This window comes from Strigops habroptila, chromosome 8 (assembly GCF_004027225.2).
Source record: "Strigops habroptila isolate Jane chromosome 8, bStrHab1.2.pri, whole genome shotgun sequence".
Taxonomy (NCBI): Eukaryota; Metazoa; Chordata; class Aves; order Psittaciformes; family Psittacidae; genus Strigops; species Strigops habroptila.
Window position 1 is genome coordinate 8,003,908 of NC_044284.2, and position 20,176 is coordinate 8,024,083.

The 20,176-nt window shown below is 41.2% G+C and overlaps 2 protein-coding genes across 3 annotated transcripts; one reads left to right on the top strand and one right to left on the bottom strand.

The window, feature by feature from the left end:
* Nucleotides 1-1,448: 1,448 nt before the first annotated feature.
* Nucleotides 1,449-2,955, top strand: DUSP28 (dual specificity phosphatase 28). Its single transcript, XM_030494488.1, has 2 exons — nt 1,449-1,883; nt 2,731-2,955. Exons 1-2 carry the CDS (start codon nt 1,536-1,538, stop codon nt 2,863-2,865), a joined length of 483 nt encoding a protein of 160 aa, XP_030350348.1. The 5' UTR covers nt 1,449-1,535; the 3' UTR covers nt 2,866-2,955.
* Nucleotides 2,956-3,099: 144 nt separating this feature from the next.
* Nucleotides 3,100-18,641, bottom strand: LOC115611491 (claudin-15-like). 2 transcript variants are annotated; one of them, XM_030494484.1, is made up of 6 exons: nt 18,542-18,641; nt 17,845-18,120; nt 9,330-9,494; nt 9,111-9,192; nt 6,240-6,350; nt 3,100-4,869 (listed from the first exon to the last, which is right to left on the bottom strand). In XM_030494484.1, exons 2-6 carry the CDS (start codon nt 18,062-18,064, stop codon nt 4,770-4,772), a joined length of 678 nt encoding a protein of 225 aa, XP_030350344.1. In that variant the 5' UTR covers nt 18,065-18,120; nt 18,542-18,641; the 3' UTR covers nt 3,100-4,769. The 2 variants fall into 2 exon arrangements, with proteins under 2 accessions (XP_030350344.1, XP_030350347.1); XM_030494487.1 differs by lacking the exons at nt 17,845-18,120; nt 18,542-18,641 and adding an exon at nt 13,500-13,798 and having other exon boundaries at nt 4,692-4,869.
* Between the last annotated feature and the right edge of the window lie 1,535 nt (nt 18,642-20,176).

Here is a 20,176-nt window from a genome sequence, read left to right on the forward strand (position 1 = left end):
GAGTCATTGAAGTGCTGTGCTAAATGTTCTCTTCCTCACAGAGAGGCACAAAAAGTCATGGCATGATATTATGAGGAATCAGAAACACCCTTGGTAGTCGTGTCATTGTAAAGTGTTGTGCTAATTGTTTACCATGGCCTTGTACTAGTGCAGGTGTTGGCAGGGTCTTTACCTGTGAGCAAAGCAGACGGCTGGGTCGTCGCAGTGATGGGGATGTTTGATCTTGAGCTGTGCTTGGGACTGCAAGTCCTCAAGTCAGCTGCAGGCAGGTAGCCAGTAAACACCCATAGCCTCACAGTGCCTCCTCGGGCTGGCGAGCTTTTCTCCAGGCTGGTGCTGGGCCAAGGAAGCGGTGGGGCAGAGGACCGAGCCCATGGGCAGTGGTGCCACACAGCAGGAGGGGAGGCGCTGCTCCTGTGAGGGAGCATCTCCCTCTGCTCCAGAGGCAGCATCTCTCTGGCAGGCTGTTGTTGACACGAGTGATGACAGGTAAGCAGGACATCGGCTTCCCTGCCCTCCATGTTGGAATAGAAGCTCATCCTCGTCCCTCCCGGCTGATCCCTGACTGGCTGGCGCTGCGTTTCACACCAGCCCTAGTAGCGCATGCCCTGGCACCGTGATAGCCCAGGTTCATCTTTGTGCCAGCAGCAAGTATCGGTCACAAGCTCCTTTTTTACGTCATGGCCAGACAGAAAACTGCTCGAGAGGCTCGGCCACGTGCTCAATCCACCAGGAAGTGGCTGGTACCAGCCCTGCAGCACCCGCCTGGTACCGGTTGATGCGGCGCTGCCCTGACCAGGCCCTTGCCCCATCCCCGCCCGCCCTGCGCTGCTCAAGTGCGCGTCAGCACCCTCGTATCCTGGCACCGCACCAGCAGTTTAGCTGAAGTCCAGCAAGATTAGTGCTACCGTATCTAGCCAGCCTGGTAAATCATTTTCTGGGCACTCAAATACACTTCTGTTGTAGGTGAGGGGCCACTACATGATCCGGAGCTGAGCTGGAGGTGATCTGAGCCATACTGCATCGTTGCACCAATCTTGCACCAGTGCTGACCCCAGCAGCAGCCTTCCTATGAGGAAGAGGCCAGGTTGGATGGGGCTTTAAGTAACATGGGCTAGTGGAAGGTGTCCCTGCCAATGGCAGGGGGTTGGAATTAGATGAGCTTTAAGGTCCCTTCCAACCCAAACCATTCTGTGATTTTATGAAGACAGGGGTTTTAGCTTCTTGTAAGAAGCTGCTATAGGGCTAGGGACTGTAAAAATCCAATTGTCTCAGCATGTTTTTAGCTTTTTAATGCAGCTCTCCGGATCCAGCAGGCACTAGGACCTGCCTGAAGCCTTTACTCCCAAGCCTGTGCAGGGGGGATAAATATAGCAGAGCCCAGCCTTCCGCAGGGCCACACAGCCATACACATTGCTGGAGCAGGGGGGAGCAACTGGCATCCCAATCCCTGCCAGTGTGCTGCTGCGCTGGGGCTCAAATGCCGTGCGGCCGTGGCCATTGGGGAGCTGGTGACGCTGCGGGCTCGGCTGCTGATGCTGCAGCTCAGCCAGGTCACCACCTCGCTGCTCATCAGCAACGCTCGGGCAGCCTGCAACGAGGACCTGCTCACTCGAGAGGGAGTCACCTTCTGCGTTAATGTCACCAGGCAGCAGCCCTTCCCCGGCCTCCCGCAGGTCCGGGGCATGCGTGTCCCTGTGTTCGATGACCCGGCTGAAGACCTGTACCGGTACTTTGAGCAGTGCAGTGATGCTATAGAAGAGGCTGTGAGGAGCGGTGGGAAGTGCCTGGTTTACTGCAAGAACGGCCGCAGCCGATCCGCTGCCATCTGCACTGCTTATCTGATGAGACACGGGAAGCTCCCACTCAAGGATGCGTTCAAGGTATTGTACTGATAACCAGGCTTATGCTTAGCCATCTTTTGGGTAAGAAAGAAGTGCAGTGCTTACTGTGAGTAATGATAATGTCTCATAGAATTATTCTGGTGTTCTCACCTGTTTATTGGCAGTTAGTTACAGATATTCAACATTTGAATAAAAATTACATGCTAAGTTTTTTCACCCCAGTTTGGACAAATAAACTTTCAATGTGAGGTTTCTGGGACAAATATAATTACAAATGCAAATAGATTTTAAGCGAATACGGAAAGTTGGTTTTGTGAACTTTTCCCTATCATTTCCTTAGTCATCGTAAGTTAAAGACACAAAGAAAATGAGGAAAATGGATGTGAGTGTGTGCAGTTGTTCTGCAGGATTTGCTCTTACATGACAGCTAGCACAGCAAAGAAACATCATCTGTTAGGCCTGATAAATTGCTAGGGACAAGGTAGCAACAAGCAATAGCATCTCAGCTTCAATAGGAAGCCTGCCCAATACGTATGACTTCTGCTCTACCTTTTAGTCCTCACCCATTTGGTAGGTACATCACTAGAGGAGTCTCTCATGTAGATAACTTTTGCTCAGTGCTAGATAGAGGCGTGCCCATTCGTGACCAAGTTTCACACTATATTGAGCGTCCTGACACATGAGAAGTGTCACCACACTGTGACAGACATTCCCAGGGACCCCATGCCAGGAGATCTCAGCAAGCACAGGGTGAAGTCAGCTCACCAAAGTATCAGTTTATTATTCCATAGCCAAATCAAAACCAATCTTCTCAAAAGCCTAAGAGGAAAAAATCCATTTACATGCTACCTGCCCTTGCTTCTACACTGTCTCTCCTCTTTCCTAGACTGTGAAGACTGCCAGACCAGTAGCAGAACCCAATGCAGGATTTTGGTCTCAGCTGCAGAGATACGAAGAAGATTTGCAGATGCCAAAGCAGTCTGACCTGCTGAGCAAAGGACTTAAAAATCGCAGTGTGTGAAGTGTTTTACAGACAGATAAGTGGCTTGCAACAGACTTAGAAAAACAGGAAATAAATCACTTCATGTATCACCTGTACATAAAACACCTATCTCCCCAAACTGAGGTGATGGTTCATTGAATTCATTCAGAGCGTTACTGTTGAAGGTACATGGGAAAGGGGCAGATAAGCAGGAAGAAACAGCAGAAACAGAAACTGGTTGGAAGGCCTGTAAACAAACCAGAGAAAGGCATGGTATCTGCAGCATTCATTTTCACCTGAATGACATAACATATTGAATGAATGAGTTAATTGTCACTGAATAGGGATTTTACTCTTGGTTTTTAACTAAACTTCCCAGTGACTTCACAATATACACTGTCCAGAGGACAAGATGCAGATGGTGGTGAGGAGTTCAGCTCCCACCAAGCAAGTTGAGTGGCTTTTCAGCTTTTGAAATTATTCTCCAAAATTCCAAAGGAATTAATTATTTTAAAAACAATAGTTGATATTGGAGGAAAGAAGATGACGCTGGCAATCTAAAAGTAATCCTAACTTCTTTACTTACTAAGCCTTAAAGACCTGTCATTGCCCAATTCGTGCCCTAATGTATCAGTTTATAAGTCAGCTCTATCTGCATGCAAGCAACATGGCTAAATCATTTCTGCTTAAGGTTCATTTCATGGTTAAATCATTTTGTGCTTGCAGGTTGCCCTGTGAAATTTTCTATTGGGATATCAAGGAGGCTGCACAAAACTTCTAAATCAGACTACAGTTGTGCTTAGGATAAGTCAGTAAAAGCAGAGAGAAACCCCAAGGTATTGTGTTGAATTGTATTAATATATTTGTAATGTAAAAGGGTTATGAAGTTCACAAGTTATGAAACCTGTGAACCTGCAGTGTGAAATTCCACTGCACATGGCTCAAAGCATCAATACAAAGTAAAGTGAGCTCATTGTCGTCTGCCTGAGTGCTTACACAAGGCAAACACATGCTCCCAGCAGTGGAGTGGTTTAAAGCAGAAATTCTAATGATGGAGAATAAAGGCACTGGGGAAATACATTAATCAGAAATTCGGATGCAGTAGAAATTCTCAAAGTTAAAATAGGATTATTTTAAAAGGTGAAAACATAGAAATAAAAATTAAAAAATGGGGCTATGATCTTCTTAGTTATCACAAAGCATTTTAGCACCAGATGCTTGCTGCACACCCAGCTGTGTTTGGTTCATTCTGCATCATATCTGTATCACATCTGATATCCGTATCACAACCAACAAGAAATTTGTTGCATATCTGCAGACTTGGAGGTGAGTGGTTATTATGGAATTTTTTGTAGCTGCTATAAATCTTGACCATCATACATAATATGAATTTCACTATGACATGAGGTTTCTAGCCCATGGTATACAGGCTATATGCTTACTAATAGCCAGGGTACCACTCATCAAAAAATCAGTTTCAGTCAGTCGTCTGTGGAATAAAGTTTATTTAATGTCAAAAGCTAAAGCTGCTGAACAAAAGTAGGAAGCTAAACATTAATGCAAACCTAATCCATTTCTAACTGTGAGGTGTATTAACTTGCAGTTAGCAACAGCATATCAGTTCTGCATTTCTGAGTCAGCCAAAATAGAAACAGTTGCTCTTGATTGTCAGGATACACTGAACCCTGAGGTTAACCTTTACCAGGCTCCTCAGCATGCAGAAAACCTTCACGCTGCAGGATTTCACATCACAGCATCTTCTGTAGAAACCTATTATTTACAACTGAAAACCATTTCTATTTACACTGAAAACCATACCTCCTCCTTGTACTGCTCCAAATTAAGATGAAAGATTGCAACTTGGAACCGGAACCCTGGAAGTAGTTCACGTCTTTATTTGAGGTCACAACCTACTAACGTTACAGGTGACGTAAAAGGTAAGCTTAGACGTACTCCTTGTTGCTTATGACTGTCTCAGAGTTTTTGGTGTACGTGTGCTGCTGAGGAGACGCCTGGCCTGCTGAATACGTGTATTTGTTGAAACTGCATTAAGAAAAAAAGAAAGAGATACAAAATAATAGGTATTACACACACGTCCACAGCTTCAGACACCTGGGAAGTTACTCAGTTAGGTCTATCCAGCCCACTGACAGCACACACTTCACGAAGGGGCAGAAATTAGAGGCCTGTTGTTCTCATCAGTCTTGCACCTATGGGGAAAGAGGTGGGCTATTTGACAGATAGCACAGCCATCTCTCTCTTGTACCCAGAAACACACTCTGGATTCCTAACTGACATGTGCTCTTCCTCAAGACATTTTAGTCAAGTCCCTAAAGCAGAAGAGAACCCAGACCTTAATGCCTTTGTGCAAACTGCAGTTTTTAATACAGGAATCAAGATGATGAGAAAGGAAAACAGAAGTATCTTTGGCCAACCCCTTCATCCGTCATTCATCATGTTGAACTTCTATTATTCAATTCATCAGTTTTACCTGATTTTCAAGGTACTTCAGGGTATTTGGTACTTTGTATGGTGAGCGAGATCTAAAGTCCAATGTGGCTTACGAAATATTACTGTAAAACTTAATTGGCTTCAGATTAGGCAGTGGAGTATCAGAGGAACACTCTCACTTATCATCTGTTTTGACATAACTTTCCTAAGATTAAATACAGTAGCAAGGAGCATGCTTCTTCCTTCTATGTTATCATCCTCCCAAGCCATTTGGGTTTTTCTCAGTAGAAATGGACCCGTGCTTCTTTCTGGTAATTTCATTCCCTCTCCTTCAGAAAGGGACTTTCTGTATGTGTGAATAATTTAAGATTGGAGGAAAAAAAAAAAAAAAATCCAGGCAAGGTCAAATATCGAGGCCAGAAACCTCAACCTGTGTGTTTTGATGTGCAACAAGACATTTCCATAAGGAATGAGAAAAAAAAATCATATGCATCTAATGCCCAGTTGGATCTCCTTTGGGAAGGAAATGCCTGTACACTTTCTGCAAATTAATTGGTGTTTGAATATTTTAATAGTAGTGAGTATTGCAGAGAAACTTGATTGTAATACACTATATTCTTTGATATCATTTTCTTTTGGCAATATGTAGTTCTCTCTTTCACTGCACAGCAGCACGTAGATCTTGGAACCATTAGCAGTACCCAGATTTACCAAATACTAGTTATAGGTGGCCACTGATGGCAAAGCATTAACAAGTACATTATCGGGGAGGTACAAGTATTGGTACAGCATCCCCTGCCATCACCAGTCTGTGACATGTCATAGCACTGAATTAATAGGTACAGTTTCCTGTTTGTACTTTATATGGCTACAGATTTATACCAGAGGGTGAGAGAATAGTATACAGTAGAAAACGGTATATAATTGGCAGCTATTATTTCAACTGCCAAATCCCAGATTACCTGAAATCCTGGTTTTTCTTCCGTTTGCATGAACAGGTCAGTAAGATCCCACCAAGCATACAAAGAACAGATCCAGCCCAGCCTAAGTACAGAGCATCTCCTAGTTCATACCTGAAACATGAAAGATTTTATGGAAACAGCATGTAATGGGATCACAAAGCCATTATTTATATCCACATATAGACTGATGCATACGGTGCACAGATCGTGCAAACAAGTTCTAGTCTGCATAGCAAGCAGCTAATGAAAGGTTACTTCAACAGATAACAGAGGAGAACAGATCTGGCTTTGTGTCAGTGTTCCATGAAACACTTACGTGTATTTTAAGTGCTCTGCCAAATTAGTGACAGAATGTACTAAGCAACATAAAGATAAGTAGCAATGAATACTTGTGTATATTTAATAAATTGTTGATAATAAATGCTGATAATGTACCTTCTGGGCAGTTCACAACACTTATTTTGTCCTGGTATTGCCTGTGCCACTAAAGTAATTTTGTGAAACTCAATGATTCAGACCTTACCATCTGTGGCATGAGAAAAGACTAACCATCAGTTTCCTATGGACACGAAACTAGATTACCTACACGTAGCTATTTGTATAGGGCTAGTTTTCAGACTTTTATATCCTAAAGAATATTCAGCACTCTCTGTGGTTATATGGCTGAAATACGTTTATGAATAGTTCCAAGCTGAAAAGGAATAGTTCTCCATTTTACTGTACAATACTGTGCCTTTGATGAACCCCCCCCAGTCCAGTCCAAGAAATTCACTGATGATGAATTTGACCCAAAGACTACACACAATTGAGCCAGGGCAAGTCTGGCAGGAGTTTCACATAAAGAAGAAAACAAGTTTCCATATTCAGACAAAGACTATATCCACAATATGGCTGTACCTCTATGCTCTGAGACACCTAATACAAGGGCAAAATAAATGTCATAGATTGCGTAGCCGGTGATCTGAAGCCAGATACGTGTGGCGTTTTCCACTTGCAAACAGAAAATCATTATTTAAAAGTGTCCAAGTTTCTGACTTGGAATTAATTGCTAACAGGAATGTTTACACAGGTTCATTGCTCTCTGTGTTCTCATCCCACGTTGGAACCGCAAGGTGTCCGCTCTTTTAGGCACTCTCCAAACACGGAACAAGAAGATAATTATTAATTATCTCAAAAAAAATAGGAGTGCAAGTTGCTGGAGAAATACTAAGGAACAATGGGAGAGCATTGCCCAGTGCGTGCCATCGCCTCTGCTCACTAGCCACCTACAGACAGGAATGCTGTAGATGTCATACCAAAGCAAAGTACATTGGAGGGATCTGGAGAATTTAGGGTGCCCTCACAGCTGTATGAGAAATTCCATTAAGAGTTAGTAGAGGTTAACTTTACTAATTTGCTGAACATAGGACAAAAAAAATGCAATCTGGAAAAACAGATTTGACAGTCTTTTAAGGGTGAAGATCAATACTGACCTCAACTGATTTTAAACCTGTCTCAGAGAGTCCAAGGAGCACAAACTTCCTCAAGAGTATGCCTGTCTTTACCAATTATCGAAGTGAATTCACTAGGAACCTTTTAGTAAATTGATAGCATTAAACATGAAGTTTAGATATTAAAAAAAAAAGAGATTTCTTTAGCTACTGAATGCAAACAATCTGGTAACTGATTAACATGCATCGATGTTGAAGCCCCAACGCTATAGCAGATAACTATAAAACTCACTAACTATCCCACTAACTGAAATTCCTTATCAACAGTTGTTTCGGTCCTCTAATGTATTTATTACCCTTCATATAATTCCGTCAAGGGGATATAAAACAACAAAAAGTATTCATAAGTGCAATTTCTTTGTAAGCGCTTGTTTGAAAACACAAGGAAAAGTGACGAACATCCAAAGCAATTGCTTAAAGTACTTTGATTCATAACAAAGCACTTCACCTCTGACTTCCCTGAACTGGTTCTCAGTAGGAAGCTTACAAAACACTTCAAATATGACCCTAGCAACTAAAGATTTATAGTTTACTGATAAAAAAGTTATATACGCGGTAGAGGTATTGGCAAATGATAAATGTCCCCCTTTCCCCAAAGCTGCTCTCTCATGTTCCACACACAATATATTGTTTCTCCTCTCCCTTTATCCCCCCTCTTTGAAGGAGAGGCTGTGTCACCTCTACCCTTGTTCCTCATTGCTAAATATGGCCCCTAGATAAGTTGCCATAAGCAGGCATTTGGTTTTGAAGACAGCTTTTATATTCTATGTTTTCTAACAGCTTTTATGTCAGAGAAGAAACAGGGCTTTTATACCTCGAAACTTCTTTGTGTGCAACTGTACAAGCTAATAGTCCCACAAATTTTGCCTTATTTTAATTCATGAGGCAAACAAATATTGAGCTGTTAATACAGGGTGAATTGTTCTTTTTTAAGACAAGCAGCACACTTCATGATGTTTCTCTGCTGCCTGCAGGTCACTAGTATGCAGTTCAAGCTGGTTTCTCTACATCTTTTTGGTTGCTTGTACATCTGAGGCATTCTATTCTAGCCATAGCTAGAATTCTGAGTTTCTTTTGGTCTAAATGCTGCAGAAAATTAAGACTTTTACCTTTTCTTCTTCACAGCACTGAGATGTGAGCTTAACAGTACAGAAGCCACTCGGATGCGGGGTTAATATCCTCCACACATTCACTAAACCCTCCACTCTCCTCCCTCCTCACCACCATCTCTGAGGTGAAAAGATTCCCCAAAGACAAATCTTTCCTCCTGTAGGACTGGAGAACAGGATCCATCCAGGTTCTGAAACTCTGGAGCAGCTGAGGTTAGTGCAGCTGTCTGTAACACATCATGCAGTTTGATATGCCAGATCGGAAGACTTACTTGGTTCCAGCGTACAATGGGTCAAAAAATTGAGCGGTAATCATCGCAGCATACCAAGAAACAGCCACCATGGAACAGAGACCTACCAGACAAAGTGTAAAAAGTACACAGGTGAATGACTCCTTTAATGGCTCTAACAGCTTTAAACCAAGAACATTTAATTCAGCTGTGAAAGCAATACAAAATGTGAAAGCATTCTCATTTCAGCCTCGATATTACCTCCTAAAATAAAGAGAAATCCTCCCGTGACAGCAAGCTTCATTTTTCCATCTTCATTGCTCACCCCCATGTTTGTGCACTTCAAACCAAGCAGCGAGAGTATTGCAGCTATGAATCCCAAAAGGATGGAAGTGATCATCAACGCACGACATGCCTGAATGTAAGCTAAGAAAGAGAGGAAACAAATCAGGATCTATACAGAAATTAACTGAATCTTGTGCTGAAAAAAAACCGAAAGTTATTAGGGGAGTGACAAAAATAACATAAGCACTATTGAGGGAATCTCCTCTTTGGTATTTGGTTCAAAGCAGCATCCAAACCCTAGAGTGTGTAGCCTTTAAGGTTTCAAACTACACTTAGACTTTATAAGCTCGGTAAATCTTCTTGGGCCTTTAGTAAAGCTTCTTGGGTTTAGTAGAACCTGAAACATCATTATAGCAAGCCCTTCATAGCTCCTTGTAGATCCTGTGAAAATGTGTAGCAGTATATATGGTCATTTACAGGAACAGAAGTAAGTTTCCTACTCACAAGTCCTGGTGACTTCCTTACAGCTGTACTGCTGAGCACACAGGACACCTCTGAACTCCGGGTCCTAGCCAAGGTGTGCAGGGCTCTGGCACTAGAGAGGAACTGGAAAAATGTTCCAGCTTTGCTACTTCCAGTGAGAGATGGGAAAGAAAGTGCTCGAGTTAGCAGTGCACTTTAAACTCTGAGTCGAGGTAATGGTCGGAAGACAAGACAATATGTCCTCTGTAAGACATACTCCTGCAGAAAGGTTACAGCTGGTGCGGGCACATTTGGGAAGTTGGTGTGCTGATGATTCTGCATCACTTAAGCTCCCAGTCTTCACATTTAGGTATTGACTGCACAAAAACAGGCCAGATTATTACCCAGCATAAGAAGGAAGGTCAGATGGGGACTTCGGGCTCCTTTAAAATGGCACCCTGGATTTGTCAGGTTCCAGGTCAAATGGCACTTTGGCACCTTTCTTCTTATGAGATAAACATGCTAAGTGTCACCAATTGGGCAGGTCTTGCCTGCTAACTTCATTGGACTCTGTGACCTTACAGGTCTTTTCAAATCTAAATGATGCTATGGTTCTAATCAAGCATCAAAAGGGTCTGCATCTGGGCAATCACATCACTGATGCTAGTATTCAAGCTCGTGCTCCCTGATCACCTCCATGTCCTCCATGGTAACCTGCTCTCTAGCTCTGTGCTGGAGTGAGCCTATAACCCTTCAGAGAACGAAACTCAGACCCAGTGGGCTGTATAGCTTTATGTGGCTTAAGAGTTGGTCCTGCAAGCACGAGAGTTATCAAAGACAGTAATAAGCAGTCATGAGATAAATACACAGAATTAAAGGATAACATCATCATTCGAGGAATTCATGTTTTGTTAAGCACTAATTTTAAAATTTTGGGGGAAAAAGATACAGACAGTAATAAAAGTGAAAAGTACCATTACCAGTTCAAGATTTCTGCCTGCAGAAGATAGTGTTAGGACAAGCACTCAATTCTGACGCTGCTTTCTAGTCTGGGATCTTACACCTTGGCAGCAAGAATCCAACGACTTCACATTTCAGGTGTTTGGGACTCAGTATTAAACAGGATGGGATGTATTAGATGGGATGCAGTATTTGAGGGGATTCCCTGTATCTTCTTTTCAGGACACACAAGCTCACCCGCAAGCTAACTGCTTGCAAGCCACTAGCTGTATTATATTTCATACCACAGCCTCTTTGTACCACAATACAATAAACCTCAACAGCCTTGACAGAGGAGCTTACTTCACAGACCAGAAAGCTCAATTTTTGGTTGTCTTTATCTTAAAAATGAGCTTACTGGAGAAGATACAAAGTCAGTTTATCAATCAATACTATTTGTAAGAAATTATTCCAAAACAGTGTCATTGGAAGAAATACCTATGGAACCTTGGGGAGGAAAAAAAAAAGAAGAGAGAGTTTAAAAAGCATTTGGCAGCTAACTAATTGCTTTATATGAAATGTTTCATCTACTTGTAACTAAAGCATTCATGGTTTCAGTCTTATGCAATATTGCCTTTAAAAAGGCCCTCACTTCAAACATTTGTGATTTGGGCTAATGGCTTGCTGAATTCAAAAGCTTTAAACCTGTTCAAAAGAACCAAGTCTGGTATCTTCCATGCACACAACAAAACCCAGAGGGTATACCATGTAGCACAGCTGCCAATAAGGAAACCTTAATGGAAAATCTTTATGGTCCTTCTGATGAGAGTTAACAAAGACACTTTTGTTTTTTCTGCTTTTTTATCCTAATTCCAATCCCTGGCATCTTCTGCTGCAGCAGTTCCAGCTAAGTTTCTAAACAGCAATTTGAAACATACCTAAATTGACCATGATGATAATTTTTAGCCCGCCTTAACTCACACCTGCAAGTTCTACAGACATCTCTTGGAGGTCCCCATGTTTGCTCAGCCCCCCTTTCTTTCTCTTTCCTGGTTTGCCCAACTGTCCTCCCAACTTTTTCTACAATTCAGTGTCTTCTAAATTGTTTCTTTTTCAGGTTTCCTTTCTAAAACCTTTTTTCTTTACAATTCTGCAAGCTGCTTTTCCATTCCCCCTCCCCCTGCCTAGACCCCTCAAATACGCTGCCATCTTCTCAGCAGTGTAACTGACCTCCCACTTCAACAGATCAGATTTAATCTTCACAATTCCCTTTCAGATCCTGGCCAATTCATTTACTTTCTGCCTGACCCTGGGTTTTTTCCATTCTGCTGACTTCATGTTGTTATCTGCAATTCTCCAGGAGCCTTGCTGTTGGTTGCCTTTTGCTTTAGCACACTCGCGATGCTCCTTCCTGCACCTACTCCCCCCATCCAATTCTTTAAAACCCACTTTTTCCTCAGCAGCTCCAAGATGCTGACCTGATGTGGCCCCATTGCCCACATCTGCACAGATAGATAGGAGCTCTATGACACTTTCAGAGGCAACACCCCATGTAAATACATCAAAGACAAGATGCTGCCCAGAGTCAGTAGCAATGTTATGAACCAACCCTTGAAGTGGTTTATACATGAACCAAATGAACACTCACATAAGGACATGATCCTGCTATTGCCGAGTCTAAGAAGTTTAAATAGGGTTATGTTTCTCTTCATTCACACAAGCATTTTAAAACCAATTGTTAGATAGCACTGAAAGATGAACAGATTATTCCCTAAATACTGGACACAGACAGTTTCAGAGAATTGCTGTGGTAGTGTCAGAGATGGTCAGCAACATAGTTGTATTTCAGACTGAGAGGGAAAGCTGATTTAAGACCCCCTTCCCGCTAATCCTATATTACAGTCTCTTCAGATTAGGTGTAACCTCCTACCTATTTAGTTTAGCCACCTCCCCGTATAGATTCAACTACGCAGGAAGGCATTTTTATTCTGGAATAAGTATCTACACACTGAGTTTCTCAACATTAATAAAAACCAGCTTTACTGTCTATAAACATGCTTGCTGTTCAGGGAATGGTGCTTTAGCTGAGCATTTGAGGACGATCCACAATTCTGCTGAAGACCGATACAGGAACCAGCAGAAATAAATGTCCCGATATTTAGAACCACATCCAAGAAGACATTAGTTAACAAATCCTGACTAGTATATTAATTTATAATATACACTGTGTAACTTATCATACATGTAACATATACTCATTGTATTTCTTGCATTATCTACGATTTTGAGTCTCAACACACAAAACACCACTACCACTTCTCAGTTATAACAGTACTTCCTACCTTTTATATGAAAAAACTCCAGCTACGGTACACCTTAGCTAGCAAGTATTGCAAAAGAAACCCTGTACAATAATTCCAAATAAACATGGAACTGTCATATGTGTTAAAAGATGTCTCCTGGTAGTTCTTCCCACAAGATGCTAGAACAGAGATTACACCGTATTTTAAATGCCTGTTAAAATAAATGTTTGATCAAGTGATTTCATTTGCCTTATTTTATAGCCTTTCTCTATGTGCCTGACACGTTCTGCCGCTTAAGAGATTTTTTTATTACTTCAACCCACAAAGTCCTTCTTGGCCAGTTATTTTCCAATACTACCAGATTAACAATATCAAAAGCCTTAATACCTTTTTACCAACAAATTTTCAAGCAGTATGAAAAAGAACGCACAAAATCACATACCAGGCAATGCAAGCAGAGAGTCAAATTGTTTGCAGTTGGATACTCCAGTGCTGTCTTCTGCACAGCTCTTCCACAGGTTTTCATACAACGTAACCGTTGTGATCACACTGCCATACACACTGGAGACTCTCCAGTAATTATGAGGCAAAGTAGCTCCAATAGTTGCCAACCCACCCAAGCACAAAAGAAAACCTACAATTTCCAACATAGCAGTCATCCTTGTGAGTAGTAACAGTTAAATATCCCTATAATTAGATTACGATCAAGTGAAGCCTTCAGAAGCCTCCTTGCTGTTTAATCTCTGGGTTTCACTCCAAAATGAGGCTACCTTTGCTCTTTGCTCAACCCCAGATAAGGCTTACAGTGCATGACAATAAGAAGTGGGAGCAGTTCATGATAAAGATATTAACATTTAACAAAAAAATGACAAGATTCATTCTTTTTTCTAATGAGAAGAGACAAAATGAGCCTATTCTTGCCTCAGCCTAGAAAGCCCAGTCAGTATTTCTACAAAATATCTTATAAGAGGGATAATATTAGCAAATATCTTATTTCTGTCTCTCCTCTGAAGTCAACTAGGGTTTACATAAGATTAAAATTGTTTTTAATTTTGTTATTGATCTTAAATCAAAAAGCTTTATTATTTTCTTGATGATTCGAGCATAAAAAAGCTTGAGAACAGGAACTTTATTCTGTTGCTATCAAATTTAATAAAAGAAACTCTTTTTGAAGTTATGTTATGTTCATGAGTAATCCATTGCAACTCTATTGCCAGCTTCTTTCAGGAAGGATACGTCTGTGGATGAGTGGCTTCCATTAATATTTTACAGTCTATTGATCTACAGTTAAACACATTCGATCTTAAAAATACTCCCACTTACACTGGGATACAATTATAATAACGTATATTGCACAGAGATAAAATAGAAGGGAACAAAAGAGCCACTGTGACAGACCCATCTCAAAAGGAATAAAATGATGAAGGAAAACAGCTAGCGGAAAAGTAATAAATACCAGCTGCTTGCACCTGTTTGTCAGAATATCATAATATTAAAACAAAATATATCTATTCTAGGCAGAGTAGAAGCATGTTCAATTTGGTTTACTTGCTTCTTGACTAAACAAACCCATAGACTTGCTTCGCATCACCCACTAACATTAATACCTTCAACGGTTTGTGTATCCAAACAGGGTTAACCATCTCTTGCAGTGATAATCTGCTCTTATCTCCAGGAAATGGAGTCACAGTTTCTTCATAAAATAATCCTGCTATGACGCAACATGGTAAGAGATTCATGGAACTTAACTTACATAAAGGCTACCACAAGAATTAGCCGCTGAGTCACAGCGTGCCCATAACAGATACTTGGGGTTTCTTCCAAAATGCACTGGGCACCTGGAGCTGATGCTGTAGGTTGGTGGGTTCATGCTGCCTTGACACCCAAGAGGATCATCATAGCTGTGGAAGCACAGCCAGTGTGATCCTGTGCAACTCTATAGTTGCAAAATTTTAAAGAAACTAGATGGTGTGTGGTAAGAATTAATCTTCTCCAGTGACTTTTACAGAATTCCCTCCTTCTGCAAAGTCACTGCAATTTGGAAAATGACGGTATAGTAAAATGAATGCACTGTACCAGTATACTGGAGTATCTGCAGCCCATTAAAAGCCCTTCAAAGAGTTTCAAATTAATCTGTTCATACTCAAGTGCTACCCTGGTGACCTCAACAATCACTTCTGCTGACAGCACTTTCAAAGTTGAGATTAGCTGGAATGTGGCTTCAAGTATCCCCAGATTTTATACTGCTGCCAAGGATTTGGCAAAAAATAATTCAAGAATTTTAAAAATATATATATATCTTCCTAATTATGAAAACTATTTCAGCAGGCAGCCACAAAGCACACATACATACAGAAAATATTAAACTGCAGACCTGGAATGCATGAGTTTTTCCTGTATGGCATCAAGCATTTTAATCATTCCCTTAGGGAAATCACTTTTCAATGGTGTTGAAGAGCAAACGGCTATTCTCCACTAAATTTCACAAACCATGGCTTGGTACGTGATGGAGACCACAGCAAATGCTGCTTCGCAGGAGGCTCTGCATCAGCAGCGCAAAGGAGCTGGTTCTGATAGTTTCACATCGGTACCATCCATGACGTGGGAGGTCTCCTTCAGACTTGGTCTGACCTAGTTGGGTGAACTGAAGACCCAGTTCAGGCTGGAAGTCTGCAAGTGCATTCCTGGAGCACATTTCCCTGCTTTGCTTCATCCACAAGGAAACCAATTTGTATACTCAATGTAAATCAAGTACAGTAGATAGGAATTACTGAAAAATTCATTACATTACATAAGTATTCCTGATGTAAGTCAAATGCTTACATAGATATGCCAAGATATGACCATATATGATCATAGCAATATCTGACCAAGGAGAGAAATTGCTCCTAACCCCTCTGATGTTCTCAAAATAGAGCATATTAGCATGTGATATGGTTGAGAGTTTACAGGCAGAAACAGTATTTTTCAAAATCAGATCAGCCAATACAGTTGGGGAAAAAAACACCACTGAAAATATTAACACCTTAAGTGTTTGATCAACATGAACTGTACCTTTTTGATTACTCCTGTAGATTTATTTCAAGACCCAGGAACGCTGATTGTGCACTCTAAGACGAGAAACAGCCCTGCAACAGACAGCAATCACTCTGTAGGCACCCACATGATGTGCCCATCAGTTGGCATGAGGAACTCTGTGCTGATTTTAGCGAACACAGAGTTCATTGAACACACTGGGTGTAATGAAACTGCATTTAAAAAACCAGGAGGCTGTCCAACATTGCCTCTGCTTGTCTCCATAACACAGCTGAAACATCTGTTTCTCCCTGTTACAAGAGGCAACGCAAAGCTGCCACACCACTGTAAGAATCCATGCCATCTTGCTACCCCGTATGAGAACTGGAAGATTGGTGGCCCCATCTCACCACTCTGATTTCCAGAAATCATACCCGAGTTTCTAGATGAAACTTAGGCATCCTGGTATCTACACAGGGGAAGTTTTAGAGAGGAGCAGAACAGGTACCAGAACAGTATGAGAAGCTGACATTGTCTCTGACACAGTAGTGTTTTTTAAACCCTGGGAAGCATTAGATCTAGGCTCCTGCTGCAACAGAGTTAACATATGTGAAGAACTGGCAAGTTCTTGCACAGGAATCACTGCCTGGTTACTTGGTTTTGGTAAACCTTCCTAGTTCCTATTATCCCAAATATATTCTTGGCTTTTAAGCGTGTTAAAGAATATGCTGAATCTTGAGAGTTAACTCTTGAGAATTAAACTCTCACATTTTAGAGATCTGCCATAGGCAGCTCTGACTTCAGTGCAGTCCATGTTTACGTCCAGAAAAACAAATATGTTCATAACCTGTGAAAGGTGGCATTTGTAAGTTTCGAGCTCTGCACATGGAGAATAAATCAGCTGGAAAGAGTCCAAACAAACAGCAATGACAGTAATCAGGGATCTATAAAGCAAGGAAGGCTTGAAGAAATGATTCCATGATACAACTCATAAAGTGACTGCACAACACTGAAAGTTGTAAAAGAATAAACACAAAGTTCTGTTTTGAACACAAAGCTTAACAAAACACCAGTTTTTAAGGGTTTTTTTCTGAGGAAAGAACTTCAGTGTCAGTCCTTCCTAGTCCTTTACCATAAACATGGTGTTTACAGAGATTTTTAAAATCCAGAACAATCTAAACAGATAATTTTCAGTCCCTACAAAGACAATTCTCCTTCTATTTGCAGGTAAACTATCCTGCTAACACAGCCTAGCTCAGAAAACCCAAAAGAATCAGTGGCACAGACGTGTTTTAATTTAAGCTGGCCACTCCTGAGAAATCCCAGAACAAATACACAGATTTAGCACCACGTATCAAACAAGTTCTGGAATATCTAAGAAGTCCTATCTCACACCAAAGCACAAACAAGCAGCAGCGTTCGCTGACCTATGATCTGCTTTTAGTTAGGAATTAGGCCAAGTAAAAGCATGCTATTTCTTCCAAAACTAAGATGATAATAATATCATCATCTTAGATTCATTGTATATCTTTATATCCACACAACAGAGATGGTAACAAAGCCACACCAGTTACTGAGCTGAATTGCAGCATGAAGCATATGGATTTACTGGGGCACTTTAACCTGTCTGCAGGTACTACACGACAGATCTTGTCCATAGTAGACCCTCTGTGACCACGGCAGTATACGCTATCGAACCACACTAGCATGCCGTCCAGAAAGAAGGAATAAAATTACATCCCATTTTATACACATATGCCATGCACACTTACTGTCTGAACTCAACATGTAGAGAAATTTCTTGCACTGAACTGATCTAACAGCAGTCACTGCACAGTCCATCCAAAGACCTTCAGAGATCCAGTCTGTAGTAACTAGCACTGTTCCAATGTCTGAAATTTTCCATCTGTTGGACATGGTAGTAACAACTGAAATGGTGAATCCTGCTAAAGACAGCAGCAAGGCACAAATCTGTAGGCAAGATGATGCCATTCTTCCGACAGAGGTTGTTTTCAAATAAGCCTTCCAAAGTTCCTGATATTAGAAACCTGTTGAAAGAATTGATACACATACAGTAGTTGGAGTTCTCTTTACACAAGCCAGACCTTTGTGAAAACATCAAAAAGATGCCTGCCTACAAAATAATAAATTACATAATGGAATCGCAGAAATGGAATCTAAATCTCATTAAATAATTGGAATACTTAAATATTCTATGACATCTGAGTATTTTCTCAGGAACACTTTTATTACTGTACATGTTTACCATGAAAAATACTGACAGAGCAAAACCAGAGGATCCAACTACGGAATTCTCTAATTTGAATTTGCAATGTTTCATCCATTCTTTACTTGCTTGCCAACTTAAAACTCTTAAAAAAACAAAGCTACCACATGCTTTACTAAATTAATTTCCCCATTACAATGCCTATCATACAAATTTAAAACAAAATAAACGTGGATACTCACGTTTACGGTATGTTTCTAACCTCTTTCATCTACCTTCCCTGCTAGACACTGGTGTCAGCACTTCGTGAAGATGAGTTTGATCAAACAAGTGAGAGTTCTGCACCCTTTAGAACCTTTCCCCTCATTCTAAAAATCAAGGACCCGAGGCCAAAGCTCTGCCTGACTGTTGCACAGAAGTTCAGACTTGGTTTTTGGCTACAGAAACGGATGACTCAAACAAGCAGATTACAACAAAATCATGTATATTAGTACCAAAGGTGCTCAGTTTAACCCGGCAACCAATGGCATAGAATTTGCTTTGTCAGTGCCCCTGAGCTGCTCACACCCCATTAGAACTCTAAAGGAATACAGAAAACTATTACAACTTTCACAATGATTGTTTCACTTGAAACTTTCATTGCACTTTTCACCAAGACACTGTTTTCATGGAAGGAGGCCTGTGTCTATGTAAGACAGGCAACAACCGAAGGCAGGATTTGTTTCAGGATGCGGCCCATACTGTGAAGGAATATGCAAGCTCCCTGCATTAAAAAAAAAGAAGAATTCAAGCCTCCTTCCATACTCATTCATTTTAAATGGCTGGAACTCTCAGAATTTGCAAAGAAAGAAGGATTAACTTTATTCCCCTTTTTAAAATGTGTGTATTTTACAGGTTTAATCTCATACTGAGAAGGGAGTATCTGTCTCTCGTGATTGTGTAACCTCTTCGAAACACACACAACTGTCAACAAAGAATATCTGAAATAAATGACTAATTTAAGTTAAGCAAGCAAATAATCCAAATAAATGTTTCTACCTATAACATAGATATCACCTGTACAATCACAATTCATTGCTGGCAGTAAGGAAAAGAAAATAAAACCATATGCTCTGCACCATCACTACGGGTAGGACATATGTCAAAGTTGTAAACACAAACTTCTCATTAAAATACAATAATTAAAAATATCATAGGTTTCAAAATAAGGAAGCCTAGAAACTACATTTCACAAACACAGAATCACAGAATGGTTGGGGCTGGAAAGGACCTTAAGATCATCTAGTTCCAACACCCCTGCCATGGGCAGGGATGACAACTTCCCCCTCCCTCCTCGACCCAAATTCAACCATGTTACAGCAGGACTACAAATACCACTGTAAGAGTCTTTCCCCAACCCTTAAAACAACTGCCCAGCATTCATGCACCTGTTAGAGATGATACAACACCCATGAGCTCCTCCTCACTGTGGGTGAGTATTCTTCAAGAGAAAGGTGCATACGTGGTCCGAATCTAGATGGTGACATTTCACAGAATCACAGAACCACAGACTGGTTTGGGTTGAAGGGACCTTAAAGCTCCTCCAGTTCCAACCCCCTGCCACGGGCAGGGACACCTTCCACTAGAGCAGGTTGCTCCAAGCCCCTGTGTCCAACCTGGCCTTGAACACTGCCAGGGATGGGGCAGCCACAGCTTCTCTGGGCACCCTGTGCCAGCGCCTCAGCACCCTCATAGTAAAGAAGTCAGTACACAGGGATATGTAAAGTGGCAAGAAGAATAAACTTGGACAGCATGGTGCACAATGGACCAACTGAAATGTGTTTCATTTTCCAGATCTTCTTAAGACAAGCATGCAAAGAAAACCTTTACCACTTAGA